Here is an 18,153-nt window from a genome sequence, read left to right on the forward strand (position 1 = left end):
TTATTTTTATTTTTGCCACCAGTTAAAGTCCATAAATAAAGTAGCCGAAAATTAGACAGATTGTTTATAAACAAACAGTGTCAAATGTGAATACTGTTAAATTTGTCCTCCTCTAAATATAAAGCAATATCTTTTTAATATAATAATGATGTTGAATGTAAACATTTAAGGAAAAGCACACAAAACAACAACACAGCTTCTTAGAAGGAAATTAAGTGTAGCCCCTATTAAGGACACATATGCCTGTTTCATAAATAAGATGCCTAGATACTCACAGAGTAGTCTCGGGGCCATATCTGTGCCCCTGGGAGTGCCTTTCCTCTCCCCACACAAGGTGCCAATTAGCATGCACAATAATAATAAAGAGGTACTGATATATGGAGCCATGAGACTTGTTTGCACTTCTGGGTGGGAGCAGAGTTGGCCCATTCCCTTGATTCCTCCTCAAAGTGACTGGATAGTTACTCAATGGGAAATCAGAAAACCAGAAGTAATATACTAAAGGAAAATAAAAGAACCTCAGTGTTCAACTTATAAGATGTTCTTTGTAATGGTCCTTTAACAAGGCCCTGATTATCCAATTCTGTTGACTTGAAAATAAAAACCTGCACTTACCGTACAAACCTGTATATGCTTACTCCGAAGTAAATATGAATGGGTGGAACAAAAAGTTCCACTACCTTATTCCCAGATGAGTGAGTGTTAGGCATTGAGTGCAGCTCTCATTGGTACTTCAAAGTGTACTAGTGCATTGCATCTCAGAAGGGGATCCCAGTCATTGTCTTAGGCTGTGCATACATATTTGCACATGGCTATATCTGGATCAGGGACGCAGGTGGCGCTGTGGGTTAAAGCCTCAGCGCCTAGGACTTGCCGATCGAAAGGTCGGCGGTTCGAATCCCTGCGGCGGGGTGCGCTCCCGCTGCTCGGTCCCAGCGCCTGCCAACCTAGCAGTTCAAAAGCACCCCCGGGTGCAAGTAGATAAATAGGGACCGCTTACCAGCGGGAAGGTAAACGGCGTTTCCGTGTGCGGCTCTGGCTCGCCAGAGCAGCGATGTCACGCTGGCCACGTGACCCGGAAGTGTCTCCGGACAACGCTGGCCCCTGGCCTCTTGAGTGAGATGGGCGCACAACCCCAGAGTCTGTCAAGACTGGCCCGTACGGGCAGGGATACCTTTACCTTTACCTTTATATCTAGATCAGATGCCAGAAAGTTTGCTAAACCAGTTAAAGCACTTGAAAACTAGCAAATGAACCTGGCCAAATACATCAATGCAAATAAAAAGTTATGCACATTAGTCGCTAAATGAAATTATTTACTCATAGAAGCTACACTGAAAAAGAAAAGACCAGTGTTGTTTCAGCAAGCTCGGTGCCATTAAACCACTTTAATCAGTTTAATCAGTAGTGGGATTATTCAGGGGTAAATTACAGCTATTAGTACACATGCTTCTTTATCATTAGGCCACAAACGCCCAACCACTTATTCCATGTAATTCCATGAAATAAGTGTATGTGTGGTGGAGTAAATTGTATTCAGAATGCAATCAAGGAATAGATTGTACCTGTTACAACAGTGTTTTGTAAGATTTAGCAAAATCTAACATCTTAATATGGAGGCCTTCATTGTATCTAAGGAGTAGGTGACGCCTTATAAGCTTCTAAGCTCTAGCTATTGTGTGGTAGGTCATATGATAATCATATCTCCTCCCACCCTTGATATCCATTGCTGGGTAATTGATGTAATCAGTGGTCCCTTGTGGGGTGACTGATTATAGAAGTTGCACAAGTTCAAGTTATCAAGTGATACCTTATAGTTATCACCCAAATAGCACAGTTTCTGAACTTACCATCCATTGATTGTGCTAAATGGCACACTGTGTTTCCTGAAATGTCTTGTTCTGTACAAGATATTAAGCATGAACCCCCCAAATCCCTCACCTACATTTCCCCCCAACCATAGTGCTTATAGACCCACATTAGTAAATTAGCTATGATTCCATTATGGTGCATCCTGATTTTTCAAATATAGGTATAGCACACCACTATACTTCTAGAGTAGGAACACTCAAAACACTCTAGCAAAATTAAGCAAAAGACTCTTATCATGAACATCACTATCTGGAAAACTTCACCTTTAAGGGGAGCTGCTTCAATATGGTAGAATGCTACACTGCGGGGGCATGACTGTGAATAATGTGGCCACATGGGATGGGCTGACCATTTGCATATTTCCCCATGGAATTGACATGCTCTCTCACAGTGTACTGATTCCATGGGAAAGACCCATGTGATCAGCCCCACATAAGTGGTTTTGTACTATTCACACGTGCCCATGCAATGAGGTATCATATCACCTTGAAACAGCTCCCATGTTTTACGTGTGTGTGTGTGTGTGTGTGTGTAAGGATGTTAACTGAACATGGAAACAAGAGGCTGTGACCTGATACAGCACCACAAACATCTGATATAAATCACTCTCAAAAGAGGCATACATAAGGGGGCTCTCTGGATCATACCTTGAAACCCAGTTATAATGCCTAGAAAATATAAGTATGATTCCGTCAAAGTTAAGCTCTGTTAAGTCCCACTGGTTTTAAGCTAAGGGTGTGCTTTAAAATCTTCAGAGGAAATCAAGGGGCATAAGAGGATTTAACTTTGGTTTAATCAGTGGCCCATGTACAGCTGTAAATTATACATAGAATTCCAAAAGATATTTAGTCACATATCTCTTCCAGCAGCACTGGACTTTATTGACAATTCCAGCAGGTTTATTATATCAGCTTCTTCTGACCCATGCGCTTTTAGTCTGCTTCTTAGTCCCAAAGAATTACCATAGAACTGTGCCATAGTCTGCTGTAGCTCCTCTTATATATATAGATATATATGCAGTTTTGCTTTAGCATATACTTCAGTGCACTTACTTTGGTCCTTAGAAAACAGTACCCTCTATCCATTGTAAAAATATGAAGAGGTGATGATTATGAGGCAAATCCTCGCTTGAAAACGCTTGCATAATACCGAGGAAACAGTGGTCCAGTTTGCATGCCATGCTAAGCCAAACTATGGCTTGCTGAGAACAAACAAGTGTGTGAATATCCAGAGCAAAAATCACAGGCACTTCACATCTTCCTTGATCCTCATATTGCAGTGCTACCTGGCACTAAACTATGTTTTGGATCAGTGCTGCATATAACTCCAAACTAATGGTTTGTGTAGCTCCTCTCCCAAACAATGAGATGTAACCAAGGTTTCCTCTTGGTTTACCACTTTTGATGTCTTGGGGAAGACAACCCATGAGGCTTCATGTAATGCTAAGCCAAACCATGGCTTACCTATTGGTAGTGCAGCAGCAACAGGACCAGGGGAGGAGTGAAGTGGCCACAATTTTTGCTCTGGGTACTCACAATTTTGCTTGTTCTTACCAAGCCATAGTTTGGTTAAGTGTTATATGTAAACTGGGCCATTCTGTAGCTTGCATACTGCAGAATAATTTATTTTACAAAATACTGTGCGCTTTTTTCAACATAGTTACTAATATCCATCTCTTACTTTTTTTTTCATCCTGGTTTTCTTTTCCTTTTCCTTTTTGGTACTGATCATTGCGTATGTGGTTCACTGTGCGGCTTTTCTTTTCTCTTGGTTAAATTAATGTTGTATCTCCTTCAGTAGAATCATTAGGATCTTCTAACATGCATCATAGATTTACCTGTACGCATTCAGAAATTAATAAGCCTGATAAAAAATGACTTTTGGATGTGGAATTCATTTGTTTCTGTGACTCAAGATTATTCCTGGTTTATTTTCTTTTTATGTAAAGACAAATTAATAAAAAAAGAGTCTAGAAATAAAATCCTGGTTGCGTGGCATGCCATACAATTATTTCTGCAAAATGGTGGAAATTGTTCAGAATAATGGATTTGTTCTCTCCTTGAACTCGTCCTTGCCCCCTGCAAAAAAAATAAACAAATAAATTACTAAAAATTGGGGGGGGGGGTTGGAATGTGTGTGTGCTAGGGAGTGGCAGATTGTGTGTGTCTGATAGCAGGCAATACAACATGTCCAAACATTTCGGGGTGAAATTATGCTGCATTCATGTGCTCATTTATCACTCTGATGCTCACACAGAACTTTTGCCCTTGCAGACTGTCCCCTTCACTTCACTAGAACACGGAGAGCTAGTTTTGTACATGCATCATTTGCCCCCTTCCATTGAAAGGCGCAGGGAAACCTTTGTAGGATGAGGAGATCTGTATATAAGCAGTGAAACAAATCTGTATAAGCATATCTAAAGACAAGATGACATGATCTCTGCTCCTGCAGAGATGTGGATTAATTTTGGCTTATTGTAAAACTGTCATCGTCTTGCATCTCCATGCATCTTATTTCTCTTTCAAAGTATGATCAGCAGGATGGAGGTGGGTGGGAAATACGTTGCCGAATCATGACTAAACTAGGCAGCTGAGTGCATGGTGAAGGAAGGAGACGGTGATCATATATCACAGCAAGCACACAGCTTATTGCAAGCAGGGCATCGTGGTCATTGGTCCTAACAGCACAAGACTGCAGCATGACTGTCTGTTCCTTTCCAACCACAAGTTGTGCATTCCTCCAGATTGTCCTCTCTTTAGGCATAATGGATTGCAGAATTATAATGCAGGTAAGTGTTAAATGGATTCATGAGCTGCTCCAGTCAATAACTCATGCTTTTGCAACCCCTTTAAAATTAATTTTTAATATTTATTTATGGCCTAAATCACCCTTAGTGCTTTGAGGGAAAGTAACAATGCTTTAAGGACCGAGCCCATGAGAAAGTAAAACCATACTGCTACATAAAACATCCCTTGTATCCTAATTTAGTTCAAGGCATAAATTGTCAATTCAGAGGTCTCTGGCCCACACCTACATGCCTGCAAGCAGATTTTCCCATCCTCTTTCAAAGGAAGCAAAGATAATTTAAAATCCTTGTTCGTGTTGGAGTTTCATTTGCATGTTGTTCCCAGAATCTCAAGGAACCATTGTAGCAAGACGAGGCACTTGTCTGGCAAGATTGTGTAGAGTTGAGGGAATGGAGCAAAGCAAGGAAAAGGTATTTAAAACAACATCATCTCCCATTCATTTCAGTTGACATGAAGCATAGGCAGTGGTTCAGTCTATAGAAAAAATTGAACCCCATGCACATCGGTGGAGCGTGCATATGCCCACCCCATTCTGCCCCCATTTTCAGGCCACTTCCAGGTCAGCAGTGACGAGTGTGTGTTTGATCGGATATCAGTCAGAGACACGTAAAATGGTCACTGCCTGTGTTGGAATTAGTTACATAAATATTCACTTGTTTGCAGCTTAAATGTGCATATAGAAATTTGAGATAAATTACTACATTTAGATTTGTCCGTAGGGTAATCAGATGCAAAGGAGGTCAAAGGTCCAAGGCATTTGATACTTGTGATAGGGAAAGAGAAAGAGATTTGATTCAGTTTGCATTTATAGGCGCACTTCACAATTTCCAAAACAATGAGCAACCAAAATGCAGCCATTCTTCAAAATTCACACTTCTCTGAATTTTGCAATGCAGTTCTCCAGCGAACTAATGCGTATGTATATCATATACCAAAACTGTGCATAAAAATAGTGAAAATAACATAAAGGCACATTATATTGGTGTAAAATGCTTTGCAAAAACATGTATGTTAGGCAAAATTCCATACATATGTGTTCATTAGGAGAGGGTTGCTGATGAATTTTCATTATGCTTTTTTAAACTGATGCAGAAGCTGAACTTCAATGTAGAACTGGGAGAATCCAAAATTGACAGGTTCTCCCATCCCTACTTATGAGGAAGAAATTGAGGTTAGGTGAAGCTTTCCTTGAACATTTGTCCTCCTGTGCATTTCAGACAACCTGCTCAGCAGTGCTTGTCACTGCCTATAATCAAAAAATGCAATACCCAGTCATAATACCTGTGTTCTGTCTTTTGATTATCAAATCACAGAGACCCACACAACACTGAAAATGAAAATTTCTTACTTACTTACTTCGCCAAACCGTTATTAGGCATTACAAATATAGGCCATCATAAAACATCCATATATAATTTTGAAAAAATATATACAAAAACAACCATGTAAAATATATCATAATGAGGATTTTCATTGGAATTTATTCCCACTAAATAGTGCCATTCACCACTCTAAAAGATACTATTGTCAATTTCAATAATAATGAAAATTTCAATAATAAGGAAGTACTATTAAGAATAAGAAAACACTATTATTACTGAATATTTAGATTTTAACGCTAGTACACTGTCAGTAGGTCATTGTGGGATAAATGATCATTTGCATTCAATGTATAGATTTAATTTACATAATGAGGAACAAATCGAGCACGGCTTTGACTATGGGTTCCATTTTGGCCTTTCCTTTAAGCAACCTTGACAAAAGCAAAAGCGAATGTCAGGCATGTAGGAAATTAAATAACATTTAAAAGCCTTACTTAGGAGTGTACAAGACTGTTACTGCAGCAAGATCTTTACCATGTTTTAAACAGGTCCCAGAGTATTGAATCCAGAGGAAGTTGGCCATGCTTTAATCCCATTGAAATAAATGGGAGAAGTCTGTAATGGATAATTTGTCATGACCTATTCTAATTATTATTTTTTAAGTGCTCCATTGATTTCAATTGATGTCTTAAATAAAATCTTAATGCTTTAAACTTGATTGTAAGTCACCTACAGAATGTTTTGTGTTAGGCAACTAGCTAACTAAACATGACTGATTTCCTCTGGATCCAAACTTTAGTCAGTATTATTAGGGCTGCAAGACAAATATCACTTTCATATACTTTATGTATATAGGGTGGGTTAAGTAAATGCGCTCAAGGCCTTCCATTTCACAGAGGAAGTGAGAATATTATTGTTGTTATTACTATTATTATTATTTGCTTATTTATTTATTTATCCCCTATCTTTTTCCCTGACAGGACTCAAGGCGGCTTACATATAAAAATGAGAACTACTAAATACATAGGAAAAACCCAGCAACCATTTTAAAAAAAACACCAAAGGAAAACTATATACATACATAAAATCTATTAAAGCAAATGTGTCTTATGTTCCCTGTAACCAAATGGTCAGAAATCTGGCTGCAGCTCTTTGAGTCATTTTAAGTTTCGGAGCACATTTCAAAAGCAGCACCATGTAGAGTGTGTTACAGTAATACAAATGGGATGCAACTATGATGTGTGCCGTTGCAGCCAAATCAGACATCTCAAGGACTAGGTGCAGCTGATGCACTAGCTTCAACTGTACAAATGCAGAAACCTGAGGATCCATGCTCAGGGTTGAGTCCAGGAGCACACCTAAACTGTCAGCCTGTATCTGTGTTAGCCCACCCAGCACAGCCTGAATCCCTATTCCCTGTGCTGCCTTCCAACTGACCAAGAGCACCTCTGTTTTGTCCAGATTAAGTTTTAATTTGTTCCCCCTTAATTAACTTGGAATGTGGGAAATCAGTATTTTTGTAACAGAGGCAATAAGAAAAATCGAACTTGTTCTTCCCAGTGTTTATCTAGTGCTTTGTGTAACTGTAAGAAGAAGAAGCCATTCTTTATTTAGAAAGCACAAACTAGGGTGAAGAAGTTTCATACTTTAAACTTTTGGAGCTTTTTCCAGTAGAAAAAGAAATGATAGATTAAAAAAGAAAAGCACGTTACAACCTTCAAGTTTTTTTATTTAAAAAATGGAGGCTGGTTGGTTTTTTTTTGCTGTCATCCCTCCACTTTCATTTTGATGTGATAATTATAATTCATGTGCATTCATTTGTTCTTCTGTCATCTAAAATAGATTTCTCTGTTGGTGTAGGGTCCAGAGAGCAGTGCAATTTCTAGAACAATGAAAGGCAGCGGACTAAAATGGTGAATGCCAGTAAAACCAGATCCCAGTTTCTTTGTTTTTAATGCCACATATTACATGACTCTTTTCTTTTTCAAGTGTTTATTTTCGACTCTGCTGCATATTTTTCCATAGGTACTTTATTTTAGTGAATCTTTCATTTTAAATATAAAGTATCATTCTTATTATTTTCTAAATGATGCTTGCATGCCATTATTATTATTATTTTACTACAAATCTATATTAATACTCATTGCTGTATTCATGTTTGTTTATTGTCTTGGATACAGGTGAATCTGGTGTGGAAGAGTGGGCCCAGTGGAGTACATGTTCAGTTACTTGTGGTCAAGGGTCGCAGGTGCGAACCAGAACTTGTGTATCACCTTACGGGACACACTGCAGCGGCCCTTTAAGAGAATCAAGGGTTTGCAATAACACTGCCCTCTGTCCAGGTAGTGTTAGCAGCCAATCAATGAAATTGTGGATGTTATTGAACTGTTTTAATGCTAAGCACTTGAAAGATTGTGACCAACTCACTGGGACTTTAATTTAGGACAAAAGACTGCGATTATTAGTCATCTCTTAAAACTTTGTGGTGTATTCATGCTTTTGGAACTGGCAACCAGCTTTGAGAGCATATTTTCGAGTTCCAGCTTTTTAAAGCAAAAGCCTCTGCTATCACTCTTGGGGGTAATAGCCCTGTAATATTTTGCATTACCTTATCGGTTTACATGACCACAACGTTCATCCGAAGCTGAGGTAATTGAACATGAAAAAGACGGCTGGGCAATGAAAGGTTCTTGCCTCGCCTCTGCTTTGGATTGAGCCAAGTCAAAATGGTCTTTTCCACCTCCAATTTCTGGAGGCAAGCAAGTTGTGTGAAGCCTTTTGCCAGATGCTATGACAACAGAGAATTCAGTGGGATGAGGAGAAGATGTTGCCTGTTAACCCCCATTTGTGGATTTGGTTTCAGGCAATTTAGGCTGCATTCACAATGCAGTTTGTTCCATTTTGAGAAAGTTTACCTGTTAGTTTCCATATAATATTTGAGCTTTCACACAACAGAAAAGCCATTTCTGGAACTATAGTGGAGCACAGTGGAACTTTAGTAGAATACAGGCTTAACATTCATTTCCATATTATTTACAAACGAATTTTATTTTTTTTACCTGAAAGCAAATAACATGGAAGCAAACTCCAAACCCTATATTCCCCTATAGTTCCAAAATAGGCTTTTACATCATGTGAAAGTCAAGTATAATGAAGAACCTAACAATTAGGGGAAAGTCATGTAAATGGAACAAGCTTTCATGTGAACACAGCCTTATAGGTTGCACCTCTGTTTTGGTTTCTTTAAACTATCCCATCTCCCCCACCCCAAAACATTCACATGTACAATCAGGGGTTTGCAGTGATCAGTAGTCTTATCATTACCATATTTCCACTTTAACAGTATAGTCTCATATTAAAAAAATAGCATCATTGAGTTCAATGGAGTGTGTAGTGGATCACACACCCTAAAAGTAGTAGAGGATACTAGTGAATTCTTTGTGATATTAACTCTGGCAACATCAAATAGTAATGTCTGCTAGCATTTCTTTCCTCAGGAAGAAGTCTCAAGGAATCCAGAGGCTCATTCTCTAGACATACCCACAACTTTTCTGCCCGGCTCTCACACAGCATATGAGAATGGCTAGATTTGCTCATGAGGGGAGAAAAATAGGGCTGGTGCAGATATAGCACTGACTCAAACCTGACCATGGCTAAGAAATGAGAAGTCACACTGGGTTGCCATATGTCCTCTTTTTTTCAGAACACGTCCACTTTTTCATGGGTATGTAAAATGAGAGTCGCCATAGTGATCCATAGTTAAATGCAGACATTGGCAAATGTGTCCCTTTTTGCTCTTCTAAATATGGCAACCCTATCATCTCATCTCCTCCACTCTCTAAAGGCAATTATCCCTTCTCCCTTACCATGTTTAGAGGAAGTGTTGACATCGAGCTTCACCACAGTTAATGCTAACCAGGGTGAGGATTGACCTTAACTTTTGCATAATGTTGCACTGAAATCCTGGTTAAACAGGAACTTTGGTTTGAACTTTCCTGGTTAAACAGGAACTTTTGGTTTGGTTTATGGTTTATGGTTAAGTGAGTGAAGGAACTTGATCATTGTGGTGGGACAGGGAGGGCAATATGTTCCCAACACTGGCTCCTGATCTCTTAATTATCGCCTTCCAAAAGAAAACATGCCTGAAGCTGAGCATAAATTTCTATCCCAAAGTGAAAGGCACTAGTTAAAGTAGAATATATTATCTAAGTAAGCAATTAGCTGTCATGAGAATGACTATCCATAGCTGATGGTATTACTTAGGGATGTGTTCCATATGTCTACAGATATATCACTGAATCAGAAAACTGAAGAGGGGAAGATGAATCCTAAGAACTTCAGTTTTCATTTTTAAGTGCTGCTATTTGTGGATGAAAATTTAAATATATATAAATAGCAATTATCCAGCCAGAAAACAAGAGGAAGTTGGGGGCTTCACAATAATAGAAAAATGCTATTTTTATTCCTCACACATTTTTCTTTTCTTTTTTATCTCCACCACTTTCTTGTCCCTGTTCACTTATCTTTTATCCGTGCCAGATACTTTTATCCCAATCTTGATACTGCAATCATTGGCAAAACATTCAAGATGACTAAGTCAGAGTTTTAACTTTACACCGCTTCCATTTATGTATAACAGAACACAAAATGCTTATTTCCTTTGCATAGAATTTGGATTCCATTTTAACAAAAAATTCACACACCTTGTTTCAGCTACACCCTTCAGATATAATTGCAGAAGGGTTGGACCAGCATTTGTGGGTTCAGTGGGTAGAAAAGGCAAGCCTATACTGTTTTACATCAGGAGGATGTGATCCTTGATAGAGCTGGTGGAACCCTTCTTGGAATTGGCAATTGTCAACATGCTTTGATAAATGCAAACATATTTTGATAAACAGGAGTTTTCATATCTGAACGTAGTTCGAGGCATAATAATGGAGATAATTTAAGCCACTTGGTATCTGATTCAGTACTTGATAACCAGAAGTTCTGGTCATGTCATCAAGGAAAAGATAAAAATATTAAACCTGCATGGATCCCTGGTTGACCTCTGTTACACATTTTGGATATAATGTGTCATTGGTGGATGCCAATGGAGAGAATAGCATTCAAAAATTGCTCATTATCATCATTATATGAATTAGACTCTACTAGAAATATGTCAGTTATATATTATATCAAATGTGCGTATGCCAGGTGGTTCCAGGGTAGGCAGGCATAGTCCTGCATTTCTCCACATGTTGACTTGACATCCTTCCCCTTTACTTGAACAGGGCTAACTCCTCACCCCACTTGTGATGCTTTCTCTGAAAAAACTACATACATACAAAGCCCCATTGATAGCAGACAAGCAAAACTTGCTCTAGGCATTTCGTTCATTAATATTTTACTGAAGACGAAATAATTTATAAAGGAATTTAGCCTCTTCATGTCTTAGGCTTTGACAGCGTTTGCAAATAACCTGCTATTATTGGTGTGCCTGTTCCATTTTAAAATAGATAGATATGGGTTGAAAGAGGTAAACAAAAAGGAAAAGGGTGTTTATGAGTATCTTCTTCATTGCAATTAGTATAGACATTGGACACAATCCAAAGTATTGTAGGCATACTTAGGCTTAGTTCTCACTGAGGTGCTAAAACTCAGCCTGGACTTTATAGAATAAACTGCAGGTGGTTGCAGCTCACATGATTTTGTGAATATATCACTGCACCTAGAAAAATGTCATGTCAAGGAGAGACAACTAGGCTGGCACCCTTATCCCTGGCACCTACTTTTCCTTGTAGATGGATACAGGGGTATAGATTTCTGAGCTCTCCTCTGCAGTTGGAAGGAACATAATCCATATGCAGATTTATCACCTGAATGAGAACTGAGTCATAATGTCCCATTGAAACTGTGCTTGTGTGTGTGTTTGCCTGCACACAGCTATAGAAAGGAATTCAACATCATGCTGTTATGATCTTTCTGTTAGCACAGGCACAGCAATCCTTCCCAATGCTCGTCTGGGAGTTCTCCTGACCTCCCTCAAAGCCAATGGGGGGGCATGCAGGGGGAGGAGAGGAAGGAAAGTCTCATTATGCTAGGAGGAATTGCTGTGCTGGTGCCTGCTAGCACAATCATTTAGTTGAATCTGGCCTGTTGATTTCAGAAACTTAGGCGTGCTTAATGTCTCTTGGTTGTCCCCATTGATTTAATAGAGATGCTATCTGCATGTGAATGTATACAAATAGAAGCAAATGAAGTTTAATGTTTATGTTTCATCCTAATTAAGGAAAGTGACTGAAGCAATGCTTATTTTTTAATTTATGTAAGACTGATAAATGGGTGAAATTCTTGTTACAAAGTGCAGAAAAGTGCAACTCTATCTGAACTAAATCAAATTATGTCAGTGGTTCATGCTTTGAACTCTTATGAAAAACCTTACATGGAAATTCCACTGTTTCACATATATTTTTTTGAATCATTTGCTGCCCAGAATTTTCCTAGTCAAAACTGAGCCCTGATCAGTTTCGTCCTGTGTATAGTAAACAATCTGCATAAGAAGTTGAGTGATTGTTGGGTATAAGTGATCATTTACTGGATCATGTCTATCCATTTACCTGATGGTAATCAATTTGTTTTGTATTTGTCACATGATAACTAAATACACATGACATAAAAACTGGCCCCATATATTGGGCTTTGTTACAATGTGTTGTTATTGAACAACACATATACCCTACTCCAGTGGTTTACTTCAGGTTCAAGACATTCCATTGCAACTCCAAAGCTCTCTAAACATTAATGGTATCCCATTCATTCTGTGGAAGAAACAGATCTCTGTCTACATTTCCTTTGCACATGTAGACCAGCTGTCCAGTGAAATGAATGCAGCGGACAACACACACAAGAGCAACATATATCTTGGGCTGAAGGCTGTGGTTCTAGCCATATCTGCAATCTATAAGTCCTATTGACCTATTATTATTATGATTATGATTAAATGAAAGGTTGCAATCATAAGCCTAGCTTGCTGATCACTAATGCTGCAATGCTCTAAACTTGGATTAACTTATATTTGTGAATGGTGGAAATGCTATTGTTGTTTTCTTCCTTCGGATGCTGGCCAAGTTATTCAAGTTACAGTTTTACTATGTTTGTTTTTAACCCACTTGGCTACTCATGTTATTTTCTTGTTAAAGCCTCTTTGCTTTATTACAGTACATGGAGTTTGGGAGGAATGGTCACCTTGGAGTTTGTGCTCATTCACATGTGGTCGAGGCCAAAGAACTAGAACAAGGTCATGTATACCTCCCCAGTATGGGGGAAGATCATGTGATGGACCTGAAACACAGCATAAGCCTTGCAATATTGCTCTTTGCCCTGGTGAGCATATATAGAATAACTGTTTGCTACTTACAAGGTTTGTTTGTTTTTCCAGTGTAGTACCTTTGTGGTCTCCATTGTTGTTTTGTGCAGCTTGAGCTTAAACTCTACAGGAAGGATGCATTCCTATAGCATTATGGGGACCCTAACAGGGCTGGTTAGAAAGAGGAAAGTAAACTCGTGTTTTCCCTAGAAAACATCTGTGCACCTTGGACATTAAAGCGGAATGCTTGGAAGTCCTCCAAGGTGTTCTCTGAGTGTGCAGCTTGATGGCTGCAAATGCCAGCCAGCCTTTTGCTGGATGCTTCTCAGTCGCCTTCCCCCAAAAAACAAATGAAACCCCTCATTGTAGAGAAGGAATAGCTCCAAGGAAAAGAGGCCCCACATGCCACCATTGGCTGGAAATGATGAGCAGAGAGTCATATCCTTCTAGGAATCATACAGCTTATAGTCTAGTCCATGATTCTCCAGTGGGAAAAGGCACTCTTGTGTGTCACTTGCTGCTGGAGAGGAAGCCCACCTGGACCTTCTTTATTAAGAGTCCTTCACTAGCTTTCACTCCATCCTCCTTCTCTATAGCCAGGTTCTTTTAGGGTCTTGGAAGAGGGGCTAGTTGCAGGCTGGGATTCAACAAAGCAGAAACATGGGTCTCGGTTCTGCTTGTGACATTTCAAGCAGGAGTGCTTGCAAAGTCAAGCATGCTTTGTTTGCATTCTCACTCCATCCTTAGAGCTGGTGCTTTAGTGTGCTCTGTTTCTTATCCCTTAACCTGGAGGTAGAAGGTGGGATCCACAGAACCATACAAATCATTTTGTGAAGGGGTCTTCAGGCCTATGGTTCTTAAAGAGAAGCATGGCCACATAGCAAGCCATTTTGACATGAAGGGGAATTTCTTAAACAGTACATAGAATGCAGTGCTGGGTTACCCAATAGACTGACTAAGCAAAGCAGGGGCACAAAAAGAGAAATATTTTTAATAAAGAATTTGAATGAAAAATAAAACTTTATTTCATTTTATGTATTAGTATTGTTTTTATTTTAAATTACATATTGAGGGCACCATAATCTTTTAAGTGGTTGGGGCCCCTAAATATCTTAATCCTGCCTTGGTGACATGGCACAGGAGTCCACAGCTCAAGGGAAAGAAATACCAACATTGAATATGGTATTGGGCTTACATTAACTAGTTCTTTGAATCCTGGCCACTAGAGAAAAAATATATGAAACATGCATTGGATATATGTGCATCTAATAGTCAAATGATGTCTCAAGAACCCTGAGTGGGACCCAGAGAACAAGGAACAGAGCTCTGCTCATGCCATTGAACTTTGTGATGCACAGGGTGGTTCACAGAACAAAAATGCAGCTGAATGAAAAAAGGACCTCATTTCATTCTCTAGATGCCACACGTTTATATGCTAAGATGCTTGAGGGTGTTTGCAACAAGTTACAGAAGACAGCAGTGGGCTAATTAGTAAGAATGTGGGAATTCAACTGTTATAAGGTGCATCTTAAAAGTCATCTTTCTGATATTGTCCAGTACATAGTACCCACTGATAAATTCTATAAATGTCTGCTTTGTACTGCATGTTGGTCCATTTGTTTGAAATATTCAGCATTTTGGGGCACTGTTACCAGGGTGGAAGCAATACCACTCAAAACTTTGGACTGCCAGTATAATGCCCAGGTGATAACTATGTGATACTGTAAGTGAAATCTTTGACAGCTACTCCATAACTACACCTGAGTAAGAAGCATAACTGCATAAACATGTTACGAGCTGCATGACACCTACTGTTGAGACTAAACTGAAAATTTCTTGTGTTCAAATTCTGTTACTCCAATGATTTTCTTTCTCCCAAACTGCTACTGAAAGGAAAAGGAAAAAGTAGTTTAAGATATGCTTAGCTATGGCAGCAACAATCCCCACGATTTAGAGCAATATTAAATGATAGAGTACCATCAGAGTTACTTAGCAAGTTTAGTAGATGGAGGCAAAAGTCAAGTGTAAAGACTACAGTACAGTTCATGGGCATCAGTAGCTAAGGAATCTTGGGTAGCCTGCTAACCATTCATTTCAACCAATTTCACAATACCTAATTGTGTTTCATAAACATGTCATACTCTGTAATCATTGTTTGGCCTGCCTCTTCCCTGTAATATCATAGTGCCATAGAATCAAAATAGGAAGAAATTAAATTTAAGTTCATAGAATTGTAGAGTTGGGAGAGATCCAGCCACCTGCAGTGCAATTAAGTTCTGTAGGACATCTTTAGATGAGGTCACAAAATAAGCAGATTTGGTGGGTAGCCATATTTTGAGATGCTTCTCCAGTTTCCTACTCAACCAAGATGTTACTAATCCTTCATAATCATCTGCGAACAGTTATATTCCCGAGACTTTGTAAGACTTTCTGAGGAAACATATATATCCACATTGAAACAGATCTTAGCACATGGTGCTATTTTCAGAATACATACACACACTCTTCCAAGGATGATAATATAAGTTAGATATGTATCATGTAACTGTCTGAATGTTATGTGTCTCCTGCAATCCCCTTGCTAGCATACCCAGTCCTATGTAAAAAGCTTTTCCTGTTATCCAAACATCTGTCCGTGCAACATTTTTGTATGTCTCCTAAACCTTAGATGAAATGAAAGATGTACAAAATGATGTTAATCTTTGTGTAAGTTCAGAGTTTTATATTGTTGCCAACGATTCACATTTGTTTTATTCTGCTCTTGAAATGTTGTCCTTCTTTCTTCTCGCCATCAGATGCATTGAGTAATTTTTTTCCTCCTTATCATCTAAGTGACAAATTTCTTAAAATCCATGTCACGCAACACAATCCTATGCATGCTTACTTGAAAGCAAGTCTATGTCTAATACCGCTTAGTCCCTACTAAACGTGATCAGAATTGTTGTGTTAAAACATATTACAAGGGAGTATGTTGTTTCATCAATGTCCGTGCTACTTTCTTAGAAGTGTAGTAAAACAAAATACAGCCTAATGTGAATCTGTGTTTTGCACTGTTTCACCTAAAATAGTCTCTTCTCTTACTCTTGACCAGTATAATACAGCCATCCATCTCTCCTCACCTACCATGGCTGACTCCTTTTTAAAAACAAAGCACTTGACTAAACGGATAGCTAGACTCTGAGACTTCTCACAGGGTCCTTAGGTTGCCATGCTTCAACATTAGTATCACCCTGCCAAATCTGTGCATGATCATGCTGCATCAGCATGTAGAAGGCTTCAAGTACTAGTGCCCATGGTCTAACAGGGTAGCATCAGCAAGACTCTAAGTCAGCGACAGGCGATCTTGTCACAAATCAAGCCTGAGTGTGTGAAACAATGCCACTTGACTGTACATAGGCACCTTAGGGTGGTTTTTCATCTAGTCTGCTGTGATGGGGATCAAGCAGTACAATGGAGCAGGAGTAAAACCATGGTTCTGCCTTGTACTCGGGCTTGAGGCCCATCCGGATGAATGTGCTGGTTATGGCTTCCATCATGGTGCAGATTGGTTAATCATACAATAAATGCTGTGCCTAGAGAATCAGATTTGCTTTTTAAGGCTCCAGTTAGTGTGGGAGATATGACTGGTGAGGTGGAATGGTAGGGAGTAGCTGGCCATCACCAGCGAGGGTGACTAAATCAAGGGGGGGGACACTTTCATCCTTAGGGGAATCAGAGAGTAGTGTCCAAGGCAAGCAGTGAATAGTGGAGGTACTGTGTGTGGCCTAGTCTGACGTTCTGCTACACTTGAGAAGGTCAAAATAGAACTCAGCGACCACATTTACCCCTCTCTTGACACACGTGCACACATCACCTCAAGCGTGCCCATTATATAGAAGAGAAGGTCAGAATATTCATCTCCCTCTTCTTCCCAGCACCTGGGCTATCAGGTAACCCCTGCACAGCCTTTTGTATAATGGTTGGCGTGCTGAAAGCTATGTATAGGTTGAACAGAGGAGGGGTTCCCTTTAGCAGCCCTCTCCATGGGCACATAGGGACGCAGGTGGCGCTGTGGGTTAAACCACAGAGCCTAGGGCTTGCCAATCAGAAGGTCGGCGGTTTGAATCCCTGTGACGGGGTGAGCTCCTGTTGCTCAGTCCCTGCTCCTGCCAACCTAGCAGTTCGAAAGCACGTCTAAGTGCAAGTAGATAAATAGGTACTGCTCCTGCGGGAAGGTAAACGGCGTTTCCGTGCACTGCTCTGGTTTGCCAGAAGTGGCTTAGTCATGCTGGCCACATGACCCGGAAGCTGTACGCCGGCTCCCTCGGCCAGTAAAGCGAGATGAGCGCTACAATTCCAGAGTCGGTCACGACTGGACCTAATGGTCAGGGGTCCCTTTACCTTTACCTTTTACCATGTGCACATCAATACCCCGCCCCCGGCCGAAGACTGTGTACTCCTCATTTCTGTGTACTCCTAATTATTTACTTGAATTATATTTTCCAGGATAAAGCAGGATTTTGTAACCCATAAGATTAATAACCTGCACTAAACAAACAAGAAACTGTCATGGTACCCTTGCTGGTAAAGGTAATCTGGATTTTATCTCTGTTTTGTGTGTATTGCAATAGTTGATGGACAATGGCAAGAGTGGAGCGCTTGGAGTCAGTGCTCGGTGACCTGTTCCAATGGCACACAGCAGAGGAGTCGGCAATGCACGGCAGCTGCTCATGGAGGCTCAGAGTGCAGAGGCCCATGGGCTGAAAGCAGGGAGTGTTACAATCCTGAATGTACAGGTACATAAGGTCCTCTCTAGGAGAGAGAG

General features: G+C 39.8%; 1 protein-coding gene across 5 annotated transcripts in view; it reads left to right on the forward strand.

Annotated features, from left to right (window-relative positions):
* ADGRB3 (adhesion G protein-coupled receptor B3) overlaps window positions 1-18,153 on the forward strand; it is a 455,754-nt gene that overhangs the window by 166,434 nt on the left and 271,167 nt on the right. For all 5 annotated transcript variants that reach the window (XM_083729828.1, XM_083729825.1, XM_083729824.1 and 2 more), the window contains 3 exons: window positions 8,182-8,343; window positions 13,202-13,366; window positions 17,960-18,124. In XM_083729828.1, coding sequence (XP_083585954.1) covers window positions 8,182-8,343; window positions 13,202-13,366; window positions 17,960-18,124 — 492 coding nt within the window. The remainder of the gene's footprint in view (window positions 1-8,181; window positions 8,344-13,201; window positions 13,367-17,959; window positions 18,125-18,153) is intronic.

The sequence above is a fragment of the Podarcis gaigeae genome, assembly GCF_964106915.1.
Source record: "Podarcis gaigeae genome assembly, chromosome: 3".
Taxonomy (NCBI): Eukaryota; Metazoa; Chordata; class Lepidosauria; order Squamata; family Lacertidae; genus Podarcis; species Podarcis gaigeae.